This window comes from Pinus tabuliformis, chromosome 7 (genome assembly GCF_031772625.1).
Source record: "Pinus tabuliformis cultivar Carrire ecotype Pingquan chromosome 7, CPIR1, whole genome shotgun sequence".
Taxonomy (NCBI): Eukaryota; Viridiplantae; Streptophyta; class Pinopsida; order Pinales; family Pinaceae; genus Pinus; species Pinus tabuliformis.
The window spans coordinates 1,668,261,240-1,668,285,720 of NC_142293.1; the positions used below are offsets into that span (position 1 = coordinate 1,668,261,240).

The following is a 24,481-nucleotide window of genomic DNA, read 5'->3' on the forward strand; positions in this document are numbered from 1 at the left end:
CGAAATTTCATCTTAAGAATTGAAGGGGCCTTAGGGGACAACAATAGCTCGAAACAATGGACATTTTCTTAACTATCAGTCAATAAACTGAAGCATACATTTTCCATGTGCATACCCATCCTACAATTACCTTTAACAAGTACACATATGTTCTTAGGAGAGGACACATATGCTCATGTTTTGACATGGAGGAGATGTATGACCAGTGGCCCATGGAAGCAAATTTCTTTGGGTTTGATGCAAATTTTGAATCTATAAGTATAGGTGCATGCATGTTATTGGAAGCCCTCTTGTGCATCCTTTGGGAGTTGATATGGTAGCAAATTTTGCTTCAAAGACAACACTTCCAGGAGTCAAGGGTTGGAAGCCCCTTGTAGTCTATGATAAATCTACCAGGAGTTGGTCATGGATTGGTCCAGTGGTATGATCGTATCTAGCTCCCCAAGGCACGAGTCCATGGAAGTCCAGAGTTCTCCAGAAGCATGGGGCATTTCTCAGAAGATGCTTTTAAAATTGGTGGAAGCATTTGCAAATTGGATGAAAAATGGGCAAGAAACTCTTCAACAGATTGTTCTTCTGCCTACCCCACCACCACCATCAATGCCAACATGTATAGATGAAAAGGAAAGATTTCGAGACTTGAGAGCTTAGAAAAGTTCAATCACTATCACCCCAAGTTCTGCTGATATGAGAGCTTATTTCCGTAGAGAAGAAGTTCTTCGATACTCTATTCCTGACAGGGCCTTCTCTTACACTATTGTAGATGGGTGTAAGGCAGTTGTTGCTCCACTAAGGAGATGTGGTGGAAAACCTACCTCAAAGGCTTGGGACCATTTTATGTTGAAGCCTGATAGGCCCCCTCATGTGACAATACTATGCCTTGTGAGAGATGCAGCTGCTAGATTGCCTGGGAGCATCGGCACAAGGGTAGATGTTTGTACACTTATCAAGGATTCTCAGTACATTGTAGAAGATGTATCAGATGCACAAGTTAATCAGGTTGTTAGTGGAGCATTGGATCGCCTGCATTATGAGCGTGATCCTTGTGTGCAATTTTATGGAGATAGAAAATTGTGGGTTTACTTACACTCTGAAAGAGCTGAAGAAGATTTTGTCAATAACTATGTGATTCAATTTGATTTTAGTTTTGTACTCTTTGATGTATTCTGGAGTACAAAATATCATGGAGAGGTCTTTGATGCTCTTATATTCTCTGAATCATCATCAATAAAAACTCTAGTTGGAAATGATAGAAATCAGTTTGCATAAACAAGAGGTAGTCTATGAAATATCAATTATGTTACACTGAATTCAAAATCATAGTACATGATTAACACAGAGCCAATCCTGATTTCTGTTGCTATCTTTCCACAATGGGACACAATGGGCCGTGTAGAAGTTGTATTCCAAGTTTGGATAAAAATGAAGTTGCACACAAGTTCTTCCACAAATGTTTGTAATAGAGATAGTGTTATGGAGTGCCATGATTGCTGCATATGTAAAAAATGGTCTCCATCACGAAGCTTTGAATCTCTTTCATCATTTATACGTTATAGGATTGAAGCCCAACTCTATGACCTTTGCAAGTATTCTCCCTGAATATGCCGATCTATTAGTCCCACAAGAAGGTCAGGAAGTCCATGTATATATAATAAAGAATAGATTGAAGGGGCATTATTTTGTGGGGAATGCACTAATAGATATATACACCAATTGTGGAATTGTCAATATTGCTCACACTGATTTTGAGGGCATGTCTCAAAGAGGCATAGTCTCATGGAATTTACTGATGATGGGTTATGTACAAAGTAAGAAGTGTAGTGAGGCCAATAAATTATTCTGTCAAAAGGGTATTGGATGTGGTAAACTCTGATGAGGTCACATTTTCCATCCTTTTATTGACGTGTGTTCACATAGCTGCTCTGCAGCATGGCACAAAGACCCACAATTAAAACTAAATTTTATGTTTAGTTAATTTCAACCCAAATTTCCAAATGTAAATTTGATGAGAAAAGGAAATTGCCATTAGAACATTTTACCTTCTCAGCTCTCTTTGGTTTTATATTCCATGATGGAATCATTTTGAGGATGACGGGACATCTTCTACAAAGAGATGGAAAAGGAAAAAGAAGGACAATGTCGAGAATTTGGACCCTGTGCCTTGTAATGATGGTACTTATCATGGCATGGATGATCAGGATGGTTGTGGCTCAGGCCTTGGGTTTGATTTCTGCTCTCCTGATTATAATGGCAACTCATCATCTATATATTCTAGTGGCAAGGTAGAACTTGTGTACAATAAGAATGGTTCTTTGACTCTTGTGCTCACTGCAGAGGATGCACTTGAGACAAAAAAAGGAAATCACTCATTTCTGTAGGGAATAATGCCTTATCCCTCTCAGAAACCCCTGCAAACGTTCACAGCCAGCCTGTATAGAATGTTGATGGAACTATTGCCCCTGTGATCAAAAGGTCAATGCATAAAAAATCGGAGACTAAGGAATCCAATCTATCCTGGGCTGGTTATGTCTAGATTTCTTACAACAGAAAACCATAAGACAATGAAGAATGGGATCTTATTAAGTCCATCCTTGGAGTATTAGCAAATAGCAAAGTGGCAAGAAAATAAGTGGAATATGTCAAACATAATGTTACATAGGAAAATGTCAAACATAATGTCAGGGTGCCAAAAGTATATGTCCGAATTAATGACAACTTGGAGTTACTGATGATCATCCATATATATGCTCAATCAAATAAGCCTAGATTATTTATGCCCTAATGGAATTTCATGTGCTATACTACAAAAATAGCTTTCTATCAAGACAATATCAACGCCTATATCTACTCAATCCTGAGAAGAGTCCTAGAAATCCACAATAAAAGAGATTGTGGCTCCAGAATTAAGTCCTCACAATATATGTGGAGGCTTTTGTAATACAAAAGTTGATTCAAAACTTGTTCCCATAGTAAATCTGGGCAATTGTATTTGTACTGTTTTCAAAAAATTTCTTATTCCTACACTCCTATGTCAGACTAGTTACTTTGCAATGCATTTATAGTAGCTTTTCATTTACACATTAATTATTGTGTCATGCCATTTCCCAGTTTCCTAGAAATTTGTAAGTGACATTTTTAAACATGTACCATTTCCGAATACCATATGCACTTTTTGATTTTGGTGGCAAGAATCAAATTAAGTGGCAATGTTTTGCTATTGAATTGTGTTTGTATGGTGAAGCGTGGACCTTAAAAGCATATATATGGTAGCTATCCATTCTTCCCAACCCAAATTTCCCTACAATGATATTGTACCACCACTTGATTCTATAAAGAAGTTGCAATCAATCTAGTACCATAAAGATGACAACATAGTTCATGGTTTTACAACTCATATTCTAACTAAAATTATATCAAATGATAGAACACAATCATAGATTGAAGTACTTTGTCCACTTAAAAAGCATTTGATACTAGCCAACATGATGAAAATTCACTAGTGAGGTTGATGGAATGTTAATCCACCACCAATGTTCCATTCCTTTAATTCTCTCAATAAATTCCTCTCTGATTTGTTGGAGAAGGGCCATTCCATAAGAAATTCAATGAAACTATCATCCAAAACAACAAAAAGTATCTAGACAATGTTGAAATAACATATTGATGTTTCTTTGACTTTTGTCTTATAGATATATGAGTAGAAGACACATCAAAGAAGATCTCTCTAGACCTCAGTAGACTGATCCATCTCTGTTGAGCCTTCAAACACTACTCCTAAGTACAAGAAAGCATGAACAAATTGAATGTGAGTTCAATATGAGAAAAAAAAAATTCAAAAATTTAATATCACCACTGGACATATTATTAATATCCATGATAAGGGAGGAGTTCCCTTACAGAATAATCTTGATAATGTTGGTGTTTGTTGTAGGAATTTACAGGGTAAGTTCCTCAGAAAGAACACCAAAAGGACACCGCTCACAACCAGATCACAGATCAATACACCAGTATTTTTGACGTGGTTAAAACCCTCAAAGAGGGAAACAGTCCATGGCCTGAGCCAACGCGGCCACTTCAGGCAATTTATTAATCAAAGAATGAAAAATTACATAAGCTTCTCTCATGCACGGATTACCCTACAAATGACCCTCCATGCGCTTTAAATAGAATTCATGGACCAATCGGGTGTCAAGCCACGGATCAAGTGTCGGTAATACCGAGGAGAGAATGAACCGTCGGATCACTACATATCGTGACCGTCGGATTGTAAGTTACAAAATGTACAACGGTAAAGAAACACACTTTACCTAACTCTATACTAGACCAAGTTGTACTTAACTATTTCCTATGTGTCGGAATATCCTAACATCCCCCCTTAAGAACAACTTGGGATAGGATTGAAGGATTTACAAATATGACACAATAGGAGAAGTACAAGTGACTGAAAGTTTGACTCCAGATTGAAAGGGAGAAGGGGTTGGCTTACAGTCTTCCATGTGAAAATGACGTAGAATATCACAAGCATACTTGGACTGGGAAAGGGAAATACCCTCCTTGGATTGCAAGACTTAAAGACCGAGAAAATAGTGTAAGTGTCCTAAGTCTGTCATTTCAAATTTCCTTTTGAGGCTAGACTTCACATGGTTTTTAAGGTTGGGATCACTACCAGTAAGGATAAGATCATCAACATAAAGAACAAGGATGATAAGAGAGTTGCCCACTTTCTTGGTGTAGACAGTATCGTCAGAATGACACCTAGAAAAGCCAGATTCTAAAAGAAAGCTATCCATTTTGGCATACCAAGCCCGAGGAGCTTGCTTGAGACCATAAAGGGATTTCTTAAGTCGACAAACAAGGCTGGAGTCTGTTTGTATGAAGCCAATGGGTTTTTCCATATAGATTTCTTCATGCAAGTCCCCATGCAAGAAGGCAGATTTAACATCCATCTGATGGACTTCCCATTTGAAAGAGGCAGCAAGGGAAAGAACAAGGCGGATAGAGTTCATTTTGGCAACAGGGGAGAAGGTTTCAGTGTAGTCAATGCCTTCAACCTGTGAAAAGCCCTTAGCAACAAGACGAGCTTTATGTTTATCAACTTTCCCATCTGGTCCATACTTGGTTCTGTAAACCCATTTGCATCTAACACGTTTTCGTCCCTTTGGTAAAGGAACAAGATCCCATGTATCATTTACCAATAATGAATGATATTCTTCATTCATAGCTGCTTCCCAATCTGGATGGCCTAAAGCTTCTGTAAAGGTGTCAGGATCATAATTTACGGGAGCTTGAGCCAGTAAAGAAGAGGCTCTCTCGAACTGAGAACGTGTGCGTCGCTGATCTATAGGATCACCGACAAGATCACCTGCTGCATCTCGAGTAGCACGAACCCATTTTGGAAGCTCAGGAGCTGAAGGAGGATCCTGAGATGGCGGGGGAGGATTGTCATCCTCACTTTCATCATCTGAAGAAGAAATGTTTTCAAAGGTAGAAGAGATAGGAAGAGGTGGCACATCCGCCGGACTAGGCTCGCAGGCCGATATATTTTCATCAAATTTTACATCTCTTCTAATGATAACATTTTTGGACTTAAATGGAATAAGTCTATAGCCTTTGACATCTTCAGAATATCCAACAAAAGTACAGTTTTCACTCTTAGGTTCTAAAGCTTTATGCTTTTCATCTGGAATATGGGCCCACGCTTCACTTCCAAAAACACGAAAGTGACTTACATCTGGTTTGATTGAGCTCCATGCTTCTTCTGGAGTGATATTGTTTAAAGCCTTAGTAGGAGTGCGATTTATTATGTAATTTGCACAGTTAATTGCTTCTGCCCAAAAACTAAGACCAAGTCCTTTAGATTGTAGCATACAATTAGCCATTTCCTTTAAGGTGCGATTCTTCCTTTCAGCTACACCATTTTGTTGTGGAGTATATGGAACAATATGTTGCATTTGAATTCCATTCTCAGTGCAATAGTTGATGAATGTGTTTTTAACATATTCTCCACCATTATCAGATCTTAACTTAAGAATTTGATGTCCAGATTGTTTTTCAACAAAGGCCTTGAAGGCCAAAAAAGTGTTAAATACTTCACTCTTGAGTTTTAAGAAGTATACCCAAGTGCGTCTGGAGAAATCATCAATGAAAGTTAAGAAGTACTTGCAACGAGAGAATGACACAACTGGAAGTGGACCACATAAATCACTATGCACAAGCTGTAAAGGGGCTGAGGCGTGCCAAGAGGCACGTTTTTCAAAACTGTCCCGATGATGTTTTCCGAGTACACATCCGGAACAAACACCATCTCTGCAAGATACCATAGGAAGACCTGTCACCATATTTTCTTTACATAGATGCTGAAGGGAGCGATAGTTTAAGTGACCAAATCGCTCATGCCAAAGTTTGCTCACTTCATCGTTATGAGCAACAAATACTGAGGGAAGATTTGATGACCCAAAGTTGTGAAACTTATACAACCTTGTAGAATCATCAGCAATGCCAGTAGCCAAAATCTGTTTAGGATCTTTTAAGTCCTTGATTACAACATCATGAGGTGAAAATTCAATGATTTTACCTTCACCTGAATGAGTTATTTGATATACAGATAGAAGGTTGCAGGATAAGGTTGGAACACATAATACATCATTAAACTGACCATTGTCTAGATGAACAGTTCCAGTCCCTACAACATTAAGAGATCTATCATCACCAACATATATATTTTTGGTGTTACAATCATTTAAAGAAGAAAACATGGCTTTGTTTTTGGCCATGTGATAAGAAGCTCCAGAATCAATGAGCCACTCATGAGAATGAGAAGAAGAAGAAACATTTAATGCATAGCCAGACCAAGATGCTTGACAACCACATGTAGAAAGTGCCATTCCTGAAGATGAAGTTGAAGTTGAAGATTGCCCCAAATGGATGTTATGCTTCTTCATTGCTGCTTCCAATGCTTCCATCTTTTTAAAGCATTTTGATTCTAAGTGGCCATCTCGATTACAAAAATTGCAATGTCTATCAGTCTTCTTCCCTTTGTTTTTATTTATCTTATCATTTTGTTGAAATGATTTTTCATTTTGGGGCTGAAATTGCTTAGGACCCTTGTTTGGTTTAGGACCATTCTTTTTAGGATATGACTTCTTAGGATTCTTTGAATTTGGTTGCTGCTCGGCGGCTAACGCTTTCTTGGAAGAGTTTCCAAGATTAAGAAGACCAAGGTGTAAGAGTTTTTCTTGTTCTCTTATTAAAGAATCACAAAAAGAGTCAAAGGAAGGGGGCTTGTAGTCTTTTCCTTGAGAAATGAAGGCTTCTCTTGTAGAATGGAAGGTGGAAACAAATACAGAGTAGGCTGGTCTCAACTTAGTAAGGATGGAATAAATAAGGTTACTATCTTCTTTCTTAACCTTAACACCTTCCAAAAGATATCTAAGGGTCTTGAACTTAGACAAGAAATCTTCAATGCAAGAAAAATTATTAGGGTCCAATGTAAGCAACTCATTTTCAAGTTGATGGGCTCTAATTTCATTTTTAATCCCAAAAACTTTATTGATTTGTTCCATTGCTTCATGAGGAGTTTCAAGTTCTGCAGTATGGAATCTAAGATCTGGAGAAATAGACATCCCTATCAAACCACGTGCTTGATCTTATCTATTTTCCCATTTAGCAGCCTTGTCTTCATCTTTTGGTTTCTTTTCTTGGCCCGTGGCTATTCGGTAGAGACCTTTACTTCTAAGTAAATCCTCCATGTAGGACAACCATTGGAAGTAGTTGGTGCTGTCAAGGGTAACTTGGTATTGAATTTCCATTTCAATAGAAACTGAAGCTGAAGATGCTGAAAGTAAGTGTTCCAATGGATAGATCTCGAAAAATTAGGCTGGTTTAAAAAAAACGGCTCTAAAAAAGGCTTCCGGATGAAGAAGTTATGGCTTTTTGAAAAAAAAGTTGTTGAAGTTGCCGACGAAGTGCGGGAATGTGCGGAAATGAAAAAGTCCGCCCCCACAAAATGGAGACTTGAACCCAAGACCTCTACTCTCTTAAAATAGCTTTGAACCAATTGATCTATACAAAAAATTTGAGAGAGAGAGAGAGAGAGGGGGGGGGGGGTTTGGGTTGCATGCTTGCTTTGAGAAAGCTCTTTTTCCCTACAAAACAAAAAAACACAAAACCCAACACGGACATGCAAAGAAAACGAACCTTACAGCTCGAAGTTAGCTTTACCCAAAAAACTAAATATTTTCAAAAATTGAACCTTGCGGCTCAAAGTTAGCTTTAGCCGAAAAACTAAATATTTTTCTCAATGTTTCTGATTTTCCGAGATCACACTGAGGTGCAGGGAAAAGAGCATACGCATGAGAAAAATCCTTCCTTTCTATTTCTGATTTGCCCAGATCGCACAGAGTCACAGGGCAAAGAGCATACGCAGAAATGAAAGGTATAGATCCGGTTAAAAAAAAGCTAAATAAACCGAAACCGAAATAAGCAGAGAGAAAATAACAGTGAAATGCAAATAAACACTGTATACCTCCAGATCTTAAAAATGACGCAGCTAGGGCTACCGGAAACCTTTTCGCGTGAAACGAAAGGGGTTCCTCACTGGAACAGATGCTCCGAACACAACAGAGCAGTCCTCTCGGCCCGAAAGCAGTCAGAAACAGCAGATCTAGGAAACGGCAGTCGGATGCAGTTCTACCGGCTTCAGATTTGGATCACCAACGAACGCGGCCCTCAAATAGCTCCGATACCATGTAGGAATTTACAGGGTAAGTTCCTCTGAAATAACACCAAAAGGACACCGCTCACAACCAGATCACAGATCAATACACCAGTATTTTTGACGTGGTTAAAAACCTCAAAGAGGGAAACAGTCCACGGCCTGAGCCAACGCGGCCACTTCAGGCAATTTATTAATCAAAGAATGAAAATTTACATAAGCTTCTCTCATGCACGGATTACCCTAAAAATGACCCTCCATGTGCTTTAAATAGAATTCATGGACCAATCGGGTGTCAAGCCACGGATCAAGTGTTGGTAATACCGAGGAGAGAATGAACTGTCAGATCACTACATATCGTGACCGTCAGATTGTAAGTTACAAAATGTACAACGGTAAAGAAACACACTTTACCTAACTCTATACCTAACTCTATACTAGACCAAGTTGTACTTAACTATTTCCTATGTGTCGGAATATCCTAACATTTGTCAAGCCCCACAAGAGTACAAGAGAACAACAAATAGTGGAAAAGAAAGCAACCAATCCTTTCTACAATAGAACTTTTCTGAGCCTGGACATATACTAGCAACAAAAGAACCAATCTTCAAGTTTTGATGCCAAATCGAATATGAGATGAGATGAGAGCACGACCAGAACTACACATTTCAATTGTTAAGAAACAAGTCTTTCTAAAGATACTGCCAAGGTTGAGCAAGATGATGTTGGTGGAATTGATTGTTGAACTCCGTTGATGTTGGTGGTATTGATTGTTGAACTCCTCTACCATGGACCTAACAAAAATGTACCCTTCACTCGAAGGAAAATAATTGGTTAGGCATGCTAGGTTTTTTCTACCACATTATAAGGTTGAGGGGATGAACCCTTCACTCAAACCAAAATCATTGGTTAGGCATGTTAAAAGGTTGAGCAATCCAAGTCTAAAGACTTTGATCTAGATGATGTTTATGTATCTCTTGTTGATGATCCCATTTTTAGTAGCGTTGAATCAATGATGCGTTTCACGACTGGTCATGTTGATCAGTGATTTGTGGATTAAAACACCCATGAGCCTTCAGAGACTACTACTAAGTATAGGAAGGCATGAACATATTGAATGTGAGTTCAATACAAGAAAAGAAAATTTTCAAAAAATCAATATCACCACTGGACATATTATTAATATCCATGATAAGGGAGGAATCCCCTGACAAAATAATCTTGACAATGTTGGTGTTTGTCAAGCAACACAAGGGTATAAGAAAACAACAAATAGTGGAAAAGAAAGCAAGAAATCCTTTCTGCATTAGAAATTTTCTGAGCTTGGAAATATACTAGCAACAAAGGAACCAATATTCAAGTTTTGATGCCAAACCAAATATGAGCTGAGATGAGAGCACGACTAGAACTTCACACTTCAATTGTCAAGAAACAGGTCTTGCTAAAAATAACCGCCAAGGTTGAGCAAGATGATGTTGGTGGCATTGATTGTTGAACTTCGTTGATGTTGGTGGTATTGATTGTTTAACTCCTCTACCATGGCGCTAACAAAAATGTACCCTTCACTCAAAGGAAAATAATTGGTTAGGCATGCTAAGTTTTTTCTACCACATTATAAGGTCGAGGGGATGAACCCTTCACTCAAACCAAAAATCATTGGTTAGGCATGTTAAAAGGTTGAGAAATCCAAGTCTAAAGACTTTGAGATAAATGATGTTTATGTATCTCTTGTTGCTAATACCATTTCTAGTAGCGTTGAATCAATGATGAGTTTCTCGAGTGGTCATGTTGATCAATGATTTGTAGTTTTTATGTCTAGTTTTGCTGCTACTACTACTAAGGTTACAGAGGAGTCCTAGGAGCCCTAAAACTCTAAGCCATATTATTTATATATCTCATGATGATGTTCCCATGTCTAGTAGTGGTGATGAGTTTGATCATGATGAGGAGTGATCATGTTGATCACTAATATGTAGACTTGTAGTAGGTTAGTGGCCCCATAGCTTGTAGCATTGTTTTTGGACTCTAAAGGTCATTTAGAGCCTCATTGATTATGTATTTTGTTGTTGATATGTATTGCACTCAGTTCCCTTTCGATATATTCACCTTTGCATGGTATATAGATGAGAAAAATTTGCATATTTTTTCTTTATTGGTTTGGAATCATGGGTTTAAATCTTAAAAATAGTTTTTTAATTAAAAATTAATTATTTTATGTATTTTTTTAAAGCTCGGTTCATTGAGATTATTAAAATTAGAAAGTAGGGCCAAATTCCACCATTGGAAAGCTCATTTGTTGCAGATGATTATTGCATTGAACTCCTATTTTCAAGAGGACCAAAATCGACCTAAAGATCATCAAATTTGGACAAGAAAAAGTGTGTTTTTGAATTTATGCCCACCCATGTGCAAATTGTCAAGGTTGGCCTCATCATCATAAAGCCCAATGGTCATGTCTTTTGACCCTCAACAATTTGTCTATATAGAGGTGCCTTCAACCTCATTTGATACATCAAAGGGCTCCAATTTATATCTAAGGTATCCAAGCTCTTGAGGAGGATGAAGGGTTGTCTATTTTGGGTTTCTTCTTCAACAACTAGGGCCAAGATTCCTTAGATATATAGCCACAGGACTTGATGAAATTTCAGGGATTTCTAAACCACTGTGGTGCCTTGTTTGAAGTGTTATAATACTTTTTTTAGGACCAAAACATCAGGCATATAGCTAGAGTATGGTATTTTTTTCCCAAAAGAATAGCCCAGGAGATATCTCCCTTTGAGATCCTCCCATTGATCTGAGAGACTTCGCTGACAGGTATTGGATCTGAGATTTTTGACTATACCTTTCCCTCTGCAATTTTTCATAGATCTCATCTACACAGAAGTATTGCTATTCCTACATGTCAGAGGTCCTACTTTCACTCAACATCTTTGTCTCAGCATAGTATCCATGTTTTATATGGCATCTTACAGTTGGCACGATCCCTCTATAAATAGTATCGCTCAATCTCATTTAGCACAGTCCCTTTTGTATATATCATCATACAGGTAACCTGATCTCCTTGTATATGACTTCACTCTATTGGCTCGATCCTATAGCTTACATTTTAGATGTATTGTTTGGTGCATCCTATCACTGTTAGGAACCTCGCATGGTTCTAAATCCATCATACCTCTTTTGGCTCATCTCATATGTAATTTTTCATTCTCGGCACATTGGCACTGAAAGTATGTCTCCAACAATATATGTAAAGAGCAGGAAACGTTTTGGTATGACAAAACCATATAGAAATCAATGTATGGTTTCAAATATGAGTATTGCATATGGTATGGATGTCATCTCAACCATGTAAGATGATCTGTGTTGTATGCATAGAATAGATACTCTAATTATAAGAAGACATTATGGTATTGTGTATACATATTGACATGGTTTCTGTAATATGTGAATGACATCATATTTGCAAGCAGAGTAATATTGGCATCAAAAATCAACATATATACATAAATTCAATCATTATTGGTATATGCATGGCATTCTTGCAAGCCCTAAAACAATTGTGGTATTTTGGCAAGCTATTGAAGTATGGAAATTTTGATCAAAGTTATGATCAGTCATGGCCTTGGGTAGTATGTTGACATTTGTTTCTTATATCTCTTTGTTGAACTTCTGATCTTCTCTTCCTCTCAAAGCCTAGAAAAGAAGAAGCTTAGTTCTCCTATTGTTCTAGACTCAACTATAACTCAACTCATAAAGAAAAATAAGCCAAGACCCCTATGTCGATGGATCATTAGTAAGGCTCCAGAGCATTAATGCATTTGTACATCATACAGTGATAAATGTTGAATGTGAACCAAGTCTTGACCTCTCTACAGTGACATGATCTATAGTTCTTATATCAGTTGAGCCGACTTTTGGAGATTTTCTGACTTACAGTAGCTATAGGCATCAAGTGATGAAATCATTCGATATTTATAACACAGTTAACCCTATTTTAGTTTTTCTATACTAAGCCTTAAGTAGCAGAGCAGAGCTTTTGCTGAAGACATGTTTGTAAGCAAAGATCTTGGATCGTTTGAAAGGAATCATTCTCCTGGAAGTTTGAAGACCTGAAGCTATCATAGAACCCTGTATAGTGAAGATTTTTGGTTACCTCACAATGATATGTGGCATCAGTTTTTCTATGTGTGACACTTCTCTACAGCTCAACATCATCTATGATCTATTTTCAAGTCCAATATTATGCATGATATTACTACAGTCCAATAGCCATAATGATATGTTGTAGCCCCAGTAAATTGATGACTATATTATAGCCTTGTTCACAATCGAAGTTGTGAACAAGACATATGGAAACATTTGATAGCTTATCTTTTGAAGAAGCTATGGGGATCTTCCTATAAAAGAAATTGCAACACCTTAGATTTTGAAAATGGGTGCAACACTCTTGAAACCTTTTTTTTTTAAAGAACATCTAAGTGAAGAAGTGCATGGGACTTTTGAGAAAATCTCAATAACAACACTTATCAGCATGAAAGCTGAGGTGCCTTGAAGAAAGTGCATGAAATATTCTATATGATCATGATAAGCAGATGAGGTGTTGATTTTGACATCTATCACCTAGCAATGGAGGATAATTCAAATATTTTGAAATAATCTCATGGGAGGATTTCTTCTCCCTAATTGAAGAAGAACCATGACAATTCTTCAGAATTTTCCTCTTTGACCTGGAGCTTCCTTGAAGTTTACTGTTGCAGTTGCCTCATGAAAAGTCTCATCCCTTGCTTGAGAAGCTCATAATTGAAAGCTAGATGATCACATGAAACAAGTCTTCAGAGGGAGCTATAGAATCCTTGGCAATATGACCTGATGACTCTTCTTGCCAAATGTTTATTGATAAGGGCAATAACTCAAATATATCCATGTTATTTGAAAGATTGCATGGAAGTTGCATGATCATGACTTTGGTTATATATCCAAAGTAAGTTATAGTCAAGCCATAAAGGTGAAAATATTGATGATATCTGATTGATAACCCTCTCAAAGTAAGAGGGAGTTGACCTAGCCTTGATAATCTATTTCATGCACTTAAGATCTGATGAAGAAGTTGTTGGTCTGCATATGCATATCTTGTGGGATCCCCGGTGTCCTAGATAAATGCCTCACTATGAAGACTCTATCTATATATTGATAGCTACTTAGTAAGATATCTCAGTGACTCTATTGTTTATAATTTGAGGTACACAGATGAAATCCAAGATTCCATGAATACTCTAATGCTAGCTCAGTTGGAAGTATGATGGATGGAAAGAGAACATCTAGTACTATATCTCTTGATTCGGTTGCTCTGAAAGCACTATTGAGGTTTATTATATAAAGTAGCAAGCATGGCTTATTATGAAACCATTTTGATTGAAGAAGTTCTTCAATGAGCTATTTGAGAACGTGTTATATTGCGATATTCTTCAGACAATCAATACTCCACATATATTGGGTACCACTTTATGGTGCATTGGAAAGCTACCTAGATTCATCATTGTTGAATGAGAATATTAATTTCTTCAGAGAGAGGCTGGGAGTTGTGGATAGACCTTACTAGGAGGGTCTCAATTGAACATTGAGCTCTGGGAGCTCCTGAGGGCCTGAGGTACTTCTTGAGAGCTATGAGTGACAATAGGGTGAGTGGTTCACCTTCCCCTGTGATACCCCATGATGGTTGACATGTGTGTAGGGTGAGTGGTTCACCTTCCCCTACGATTGATGAGATATGCATAGGATGAGTGGTTCACCTTCTCCTATGGCATATGAGCAAGATGAGTGGTTCACCTTCTCCTATAGATACCCCAGTGAGAGATGCATTTAGGCATCTGCTTGTGGACATGTTGGTGGGACATGGTTCATCCTTTCCCCACATGTAGGATGCTCATTCCCTATGATTGATGGTTGACATGTCGGTGGGACGTTGTTCACCCTTTCCCCGCATGTAGGATCCTTCCTATGATTATTGATTGGCATGCATGTAGGACGTGGTTTATCCTTTCCCTACTCTTGGTTTGCATGCGTGTAGGATGTGGTTTCTCCTTTCCCTATGTATGGTTGTGACATGTGTTTGTAGGATGTGGTTTCTCCTTTCCCTACATATGGTTGTGACATGTGTTTGTAGGATGTGGATTCTCCTTTCCCTACGTGTGGTTGTGAGTAGGATGTGATATATTCTTTCCCTGCTAGTGTTCCTACATCATCCTACCCATGTAGTCTGGGACACATGGGAAGTACCTATCATCTGGCCAATGAGTTGGGAAAAGTGGTTTGGGACCATAGCACTACCGATGGATGCATCGTGTACTATCATACTCCCTATGTATAGGATGAATTATGTTCAACAAACTTGATCACTTGGGATCAAGTCTGATTACAGTTTTACATCTGGTTATATGGATCGACTTTTGTTGGTGGAGAGTGGTAAGGTCTTGTGACTCACTCTCAATCGATTCTTCTTCATTATTCTTATCAGTGTTCAGCAGAGCAGAGAAGAGATAAGATACAAAGATGGCACGTGACATTAGGATAGTTCATGATGACCGGATGGCATGATAGATTGCCAGGTGGAATTCTCCCTAATTGAGAGGGAGTGTTAAAATTGATAACTAGGTACAAGTTCCACCATTTGACAACTAATCTATTGGAGATGATTATTGCGTTCAACTCCTATTTTCGACAAGACCAAAATTGACCTAAATATCATCAAATTTGGACAATCAGAAGTGTACTTTTGAATTTATGTCCACTCATGTGAAAATTGTCAAGGTCGGCCTCATCATCATAAAGCCCAATGGTCATGTCTTTTGACCCTCAAAAATTTGTATATCTAGAGGTGCCTTCAACCTCATTTGATACATCAAAGGGCTCCAATTTATATCTAAGGTAGTTGAGCTCTTAAGGAGGATGAAGGGCTACTTGCTTTGTGTTTCTTCCTCAGCTACTAAGGTCAAGATTCCTCATATAAACAACCATAAGACTTGATGAAATTTCAGGGCAACTTGTATGGGTAATCTTGTCATTACAGGTCTAAATTCAACCTTAAAAAGTCAGGTCATGTTTGGGTATTGACTTCGAGCTAATCTATGGTCAATTTAAGGAAGAATTTCTCCCTTTCTATGTTCGCACTTCAGAGCCATTACATTAGGTAGGTCTGCAGGCACGCACCAGGTTAGACAAAGGGGTTGAGAAGCCTATCTTGGGTTCATATCAATTCTAAGGGCTAGTGATGGACAACCTCTTGCTTGCCAAGGAAAGCCATAGCTGAAAGGAGGGTTTCTTGATCAATTGAATGGAACAATAGTGAACTGTAAGAAACCCTAACCAGATCTTAGCTGACCACTGTTGATAGAATGATGATATTGCAGTTTTGGGCTATTCACTTGTCCAAGGGAAATCATATTGGATATTCAAATTGGCAAGCCATTTTGACTTTAAATTATTGTACTTTTTCTCTCTGTTGAACATTTGATATAATTAGTAAGATGAAGTATTGATCAAGGGTTTTCCCTGGCTTGTGCCATATCCTTGTGTACTCTTTTCTTGGCTTGTCTTTTGCATCTTTCGTCTATGTTCTTCCTTCAGTTATTGTCATTATAATGATGTATTATGTGATTGCTAATGGAAAATTGGGCTAATATGGATCTCTGAAGTAACTGTCCTAAGAAAAGAACATGTTAACCTAAAATTAACAAGATCTAACCAGTCCTGGTTTGACCGGTTCTGGTTTGAAACCCAATTTGATAGGTGGATTAGTTTGGTCACTGGTTCTGGTTTTGAATACTATGTTATGGAGAATGTAATAAACTAATAGTGTCAAAAAAAAAGGGTTTGAAATAAGCTAGATCCATTACCTGGCTTTATGTGTTGCAAAGTTTCAAGATTGAGAATCTGTAGTGTTTCTTTTGTCACAGCACAATGGAGCGATACAAGGTCACTTGTCGAAAGAAAATCATTAAAAGTATCCATCTATTTGGTGGCTGGGGGGAAAGATTTGCACCCTCTCACAAATTTTCCCTTCACATAAATGGAAGTTTGAAATCACTCTATCATTACTCATGTCCCCAAGCATAGGAAAAGAATTATGTAAATGTTATACACATTGAGATGAAGTTGGTCGCAATATAATTCCTATGAGTGCAACGTTTTGAAATCCATCATTCTAAAGCCAAAGTAATTCTCCATGGCCTGAAATTTTTTGTTAGGGCTCGTCCTTAAAAAAAAATCATGGAAGGTCATTGCAAATCACCCTTGGGTAGTCTTTATTTAAAGATAGTGTTTGTTAAGGCATTTTCAGAAATGCACACAGATCCAACATTCAAATGCCAAAAAAATATTGATGTTCTAGAATGTTTTTTTGGGTTCATTAATTCTCAAATGCCACTAGAGAGTTGACCTGCAAAATTATTTATTTAGAGGCAAGTGTTCTAAAAAATACAATAGAGGTATCAATAGCACATACCTCTTCGAAATCCTAATAGAGGACTATAATCTTGGATGCCAAGCTCAATCCAAGATCTTGGTGGTAAGAGCGTAGGCCGAGGCTAGTCAGTTGGTGATCCAAAGCGCAAGACCATGGCAACGAGTACCTTGGAAATAGGGCTCGAGAGATCCAAGCCAGTTGGAGCTAGAAAAGCCCTGTTTCAACAACAAGTATGTGTGCAACAAGATTATGACAATATCGACCACCTCTTTGGCCCTGGTTGTGTGGACATGGAGGAGCTGCAACCCTAGATCCATGGTAAGGGTGATATTGCCAGCCTTGTCGGATGAGCTGAGGCAGAGGATCAACTGCCATGGCTGAAGCCTCCTCTAGGCATCCCGGGGGAGATAAGCAAGGGAATGAAGGAGCACAGCCATGGCTAATTCTAAGCGCCCACATGCTGGACGAAGGCAATGCCACAAAGGGTTTCTTAGTCGATTCTGCTACCATTCAGGAAATTCATCGTGATCACTAGAGGAAAACCAGCAGTTGAATCCCAATCCACCTCCTTTCCATCGTTGTTCATTCATCGCGATCACCAGAGGAAAACCAGCAGTCGGATCCTTATCCAGCTCCTTTCCATTGGTGTTCATGGCCTCCGTCATCTTTTTTGAGGCCGTTGTGGAATAATGGTGGATTTTACATGAGCATATGAGGATTTCATTGTATTATTTTGGTCGGGTTTATCCAAGTCTTTGAGGGTTTAGATGCTTAAGATCAAATGAATTCATTGATGTAGATTATTGAGGGAAATTTGAATTTGTTCTCGAAAATTTTTATAGCGCGAGTGTTTGTGATCATATTTCTTTTTTTATAAAAGTTGTTGATTGGTATTAAAGGATAGATAAATATGTAATTTTATATTAATTTTTTAGGATTTTCTTTTTATTATAGATTTTATAGAGATTTTTATTATTTTATTTGTTTATAATTATTAAAGTTTTTAAGTTATTGGTTGATTAAAAATTAGTTTGTTGAAATTTAAAATGTTGTAAAATATGTATTTTTTCAAATTTATTGAGAGTGTAAATTATAATTAATTGTTGAGTGTAAGAAATTAGTTTAGCTAAAAAGAAGAATTAAGGGGTCTTGACATGGGTTCCATGTCTTTTTAAGAGTAAAGTCATATTTTTTTTTTAGGATATAAAATTTTGTGTGTGCTTTTAATTGTTTATCATGTGTTATGTTTGAAGTGGATTTGTAACCATGATTATTGTTGCCTATGTAAATACTAATTTAGGCTACATTATTTTGGTATCAAAGTAGGTTTGAGGCCCACATATGAATTGAAGAACAATGTTATCAAAGGGAACTTGTTTGGTGGAGCTATAACAAGGAGAATTGCAAAAGAGCACATAAGGGAATTAGGAATACAAGCATAGGGTAGAGGGAAACATAACCACGAACAAAATCCCCTAGATGTTGAGGTTCATGTTAACTAGAATGGATTCCATGGAGGAAGCTAAGAAAAGAGAGGTTGCAGTAGATATTCATGATGTCAGTAATGAAGAGTGAAAAGTACAAGCCCCATGGGAGATAAGATTAGATGATTTATTAGATTGGGAAGGTGGAGAAATCCCTCGAGTTTGAGAAATTGAGGACCCCAAGAGAGTGAAGCATATATTCACAAAGTTGAAAGGGCATGCATATTTTTGGTGGGATAATGTATTTGGACAAACAAATAAGAAGGAAAGATAAAATTAAGACTTGGGATGGGATAATTTCCAAACTAAATGGTATTCCAAAATTTCTACTTGTTCGCTTGAAAATAAAAACTAGGTTGAGTGTCCATCTTCATATTTGGGATCATAATATTTAGAAATACCTTTTCTTTTACATTATATAGTTTATACGAGGGAATATAAATAAGAATATGCTAATTATTTTCAACTAAAAATACATAAGCACATGCATTTTTTATATTCAAATTTAAATAATTCAACTAGTTTCTAATTGAGTTTCCTTTATTTGTTATAAGGGGAGAATAATCCAACTTTTACCTAGGTGCGATATTGGAAACTGAGCTCTTTTTTGCAACCCCTACACGTGTTTGTGGAATTATATATAGAATAATATGGCTTTAGAGTAATCTACATTTATATTAATTGGTAAGTTTTAAATTAATCAACATACTTTGAATTCAAATTAGTACAATAAATATTGCCTCAATGAATCTAGTGCAATAATCAACCATGATATGTAACAACACCACAAAAACCTCACAACAAATAGTGTGTTGTCTCTCTAAGATGTGAGGAACAAATTCCTATTAACTCTTAAAACCCTTCAATATCAGTTTCAAACTCTCTTTCTAAAAGGAGTGTAAAACTATTATATATTGTAAACTTATACTCAATAATATTGTATAAAATTGTTATAATTCTAGCATTATAGATGGATTCATAGGCCCCTTTGAGGGGGTCATTGAATCCATCTAATATATAACTTTTAACATTGTAGATGGATTCAGAGACCCCCTTTAAGGGGGTCAAGGGGGTCTCTGAATCCATCTATAGCATTAAAATTTGGTGAAATGTAACACTTTAGTATTAAAATTGCAATTTTCCATTTCTAGAGTGTTTAACATTGCAGATGAGGGTCTCTAAATTTTAACATTGCAGATGGACTCATAGACCCCTTTGTCTCTAAATTTAACACTGCAAATATTAATGAACAAAAGATAACCTCAATTTCCTATAGAGTCTACCTATGAATGGTAGCAATGAAAACACTGTCAAAAACAACATCTACAACAATGTTGGTCAATCTGTTCTTCTAGTCAAGGGCATGCCCAATGTTTGAAAAGTATCAAGCAAGTCAGGGCCCACATCATCGAGGCTCCTCTTCTTCTTCTACTCACTCTGTTTAGGTTCAGAATAATAGCAAAGGTCTTGGAAATTGATGTGTGGGTAAAAGTTATCAGACCATTTGGGTTCTTCCATTTTTAATCATTTTCTGTAAGCATTGAGTCTAAATTGAAAAATCCATTCAGGTTCCTTCTTTTTAGGTGAAATTAACCTAATCTTTGGAGAGTTGTAAGGTTTAATGGATCTAAGTATATTATACTTAAAATATAGTAACATGGTTTAAAACTGTAGGCATTGATATCAGAATCTAAGGATGAAACAGAAAATATTTTATGTTCATGATTACAAGAAATTTTAATTTCATTTAACAAAGTTTGCAAAAGGTCTAGTATTTGCATCCTACCATAAATTTTTCTTACATCAATCGAGCCCTTTGAATTTGGGCATGGTAGAGTCCATTACACAAACAATCAACCACTAAAAAAAAGGTGAAAAGAAAAAAAGAAAAAAAAACTGACCTTAGAAAAGTTAGGGAGGAGTGAACTCATCTGTACAATAAGGACATGCAAAATGCTTACTTGTCCATTGTCTTTTGATGAATTGTTGGCCGCAATCAAGATCTGCATTATCATAATCATTAAACCCTTTGTATAGTAAGGACATGCAAAATTCCATTGTCTTTTGATGAATTGTTGGCTACAATCAAGATCTACATTATCATAATCATTAAACCCTCAACTCTAGATGAAATTTATTCTTTGATCATATAAACCCTTGAAATTGTTTACCCATAAGAAAAAAAAATCATCTTTAGTAAAAAGGAAGTCCAAATTCATACCCATGTACTATTCGCCAAAATATCCATGCCCAATGACCTTGCCCTTCCTCCATCTAATTGTTGATTCTCTCCTAAGGTGTTTCCCATGCAAACTCCATCTGGGGTTCGAATCCCATGAAATCCATAGATCATGTTGATGGTCTTCCTTCTTCTAGCATTTCCACGTAGATATCAACAAGGCAGAGAAAAATGGAGTGCTACAATGTGATGTTGTAATCTGTGAATATTTTATTTGAACAATGGAAACAATAAAATATATATTTATAATAGAATATAAAATATATAAATTGCAATTGGGTTAAATGATTTATTTTTAATAAGAATGTGTTATTTTTGCATAAGACTCTAAATTAAAAAGAAGAAGAAGTTAAAAATGATATTGGGATGAGTGTAAACATTTAAATATGGCCTCAAATAATAATAAAAAGTTAAATTAATAAAAATAATAAAATTCAATTTTTTATATTTTGATTTTGTTATTAACTTGTGAATAACCTTTGTTACAATACCATGTGCCAATACCATGACTTATCAATACTACAAGTCCAAAAATCATAACTTATTTCACAACCAAAATATTTTATAACAATATGACAAGATTCTTAACCCTGGATATTCACCCCCACAATACGGTAGATATTATTAACTTGTAAAAGATAGCATTTGTTACAATACCATGGGTCAATACCATGGATTATCAATACCACATGCCCAAAAAACATAAATTATTTCACAATAAAAATATTTTATAACAATATAACAAGATTGTTAACCATGGATATTCACCCTCACTTTACCACGGATATTAACCAGTGAATCGACTTTGTTACAATACCATGGGCCAATACCATGGCTTATCAATACCACATGCCAAAATACCATAACTTATTTCATAGTAAAAATATTTTATTTTAATTTAATTTTACAACATTTTTTGAATTGAATCTAAAAGGGAAAATGTTACAATTTGAGATATATCTAAACCCTCTATCCCATAGAAATTAAATTAATTTTTTAATAAAATTAAGCTAAGATGGATCTATGGCTCTTTTTTATATATATATATATATGAGAGCAATAAAATTGACTAATTATAATAGATTAAATATAGTGGATTAAATATAGTGCATGATTTTTTAAAGTTTTTCATTATTTTATTTTCTTTGACATGATTGATCCAAAACATAGTTTAATATTTTACAACCAATTAAGTTTTTTTAATTTAGATAATTTCTTAAACACAATACAATGTGATAAAATTTAAGAGAGAGTTGGGGAGGGGGCACAGAGAGGGAGGGAGATAGTGAAAAAGTTGGAGAGCTGAGAGAGAGAGAGAAAGAGAGAGTGATGGGGGAGAGAGGGAGCAAGAGGAAGGAAGAGAGAGGAGAGAGAGAGAGATGGAGTTGGAGTGGGAGAGAGAGGGAGGAAAGAACAAATACATAGAGAGATAGAGGTAGAGAGAGAGGAGTGAGAAGGGAGAGATAGAGAGAGAGTGAGGGAGAGAGGAGAGGAGGGAAGAGAAAGAAGAGGAGAGGATAGAGATAGGGAGAGAAGGGGAAGGGAGAGAGATGGAGACATAGAGATGGAGAAGGACAGGGAGGGGGGGAGATAGTGATAGAGTTGGACAGAAGAGAGAGAGAGAGGGAGAGTGATTTTGGGGGGAGAGATAGATGGAGGTGGGAGAAAAGGGATAGAGAGGAAGGAAGATAGAGATGAGGAGAGAGAGATGGAATTGGAGGGGACATGAGAGGGAGGGAACAAGAAAAACATAGAGGGAGAAAGGTGGAGAGAGAGAGAGAGTGACAAGGGAGTCATGGAGAGAGAGTGAGGGAGAGAGGAGAGCGGGAGGGAATAGAGAGAAGGATATAGATAGAGAGGGAGAGAAGGGGACGAAAGAGAAAGATAGAGAAGAGGAAGAGAGGGGGAGAGAGTGTGTGTATGTTTGGGGGGTGAGATAGAGAGAGGGAATAACAAAGAGACACAAATAAAAATATAGATATTATATAGTATTATATAACCAACCTAGATCCATATTAACCCTATAACTATCAAGTGCCAAGAGGGATCCAATATCTCGAGGTGCAAACATTTCCTCAAGTTTTTCACTAGAAAAAAAAATTTGCACCCCGAGAGATTGGATCCCTCTCGGTGCTTGATAGATCTAGGGTTAAGATGGATCTAGGTTGGTTAATATGAAATTAAAGTAGTTTTTATTTGATATTATAGTCTTAAAAATTAAAATTTCTCTTCAAATTAATTTCAAATTGGAACTAGATCCAATTAGATTCAATGAATAGATTTTTTAAAAATACATAAAATATTTTTTTTGTTAAAAAATATATTTTTAAAATTACAAATTATTAGAGATAAATAATGCAAAGTTGGATCACCTATACACCATGTGAGGTTGAAGATGTGTTTAAGGAGGTATAACCTTTCAACCAATCTTTAACAACCTTTCAATCCCCTATCACTTGTTAGCTTAGATTGCTTGACACAATTAAGACGACTAACATAAAAAACTGATTCATATTATTGTAGTACTTGTTAGGTAGTTGTATTTTTGTTCTTAGACTAAATTAGTCATTCATGTTAGTCATTTTTAGTTGTATTACTTATGAGCTAGTCACATATTTTAACCCGCGACTAAATTAGTGATTTATGTTAGTCGTTTTTAGTTCGGTCACTTGAGATTGATCATTTTTGGTAGTATTTCACTTGGAAAAGTTGTGGTGACTAACTTTTTTAGTCACCTAGTCACTAATTTCTCATTTTCTACTAGTGGTATGACTAGGAATCTGAGCATGAACCCGCGGTGAAGGATGACCTCCTTCTGTCTGCGTCTCCTCCACTTTTTCCTGACATCTTTGGTGATTCTTCTATCTCTGATTTTCCTTGTGTAAATCCATCCATGGATACATCTACTTCCGATCATTCGCAGAACACGTCGAATGTCAGTCCATCATTTGATAGCGGAGAGGACAAATCTTTCATTGAGAATCCACTTGATATTTCATCTACCTTTCCTGGAAACACAGAGGGTGAACATCCTTTCTTCTCATCTACCCTTCTATATGATTCATCAGATCATGAGGATGTCGATGAACTCATTGATTTTTCTGATCATAACTATCATGATCACTTTACTCCTATATTCGATCACGAAGTTGATTCAATTGTTGTTGATATTTCTAAGCCACCTATTTATCATGATCTATATGTCGATGAAGTCGAAAGCTCGCAGGCTATCACGACACTTCAGCCTGAGCTGATGGTTATGTCAAGCCCTCGTTGTCTTGAGGTTAGTTTCACTTCCGATCAAGAAATTGTTGAAACACCCAAGGCTCCTCATCACTCATCTGTATGCATTGAATATCAATCCAATACAGAGATTTCGCTTTCTCCACCTGAATCACATGATCCCATCACTCATGCATTGGAGGAATCATACACAACAAACACAATTGCAAGGAGTAAGTTGTCTCTCTTTCTCACGTTTTCTTGTCTGTCACAATCAAGAGAGTGGCATGCCTATCATCTGCACATAGTATGTTATAGCACCATGTCAAGTCCACAGAATACTTGTCTTGTGCTTTCACTCT

General features: G+C 36.8%; 1 protein-coding gene across 1 annotated transcript; it reads left to right on the top strand.

Annotated features, from left to right (window-relative positions):
- The first annotated feature begins 687 nt into the window (after positions 1-687).
- On the top strand, positions 688-1,269 carry LOC149254861 (uncharacterized). Its single transcript, XM_089454858.1, has one exon. The coding sequence runs from the start codon at positions 688-690 to the stop codon at positions 1,267-1,269; it is 582 nt and encodes a 193-aa protein (XP_089310984.1).
- Positions 1,270-24,481: the final 23,212 nt, after the last annotated feature.

What these genes read in the sequence shown, in the direction of transcription:
- LOC149254861 (XM_089454858.1), top strand. Translation starts at nt 688, where the DNA reads ATGAGAGCTTATTTCCGTAGAGAAGAAGTTCTTCGATACTCTATTCCT.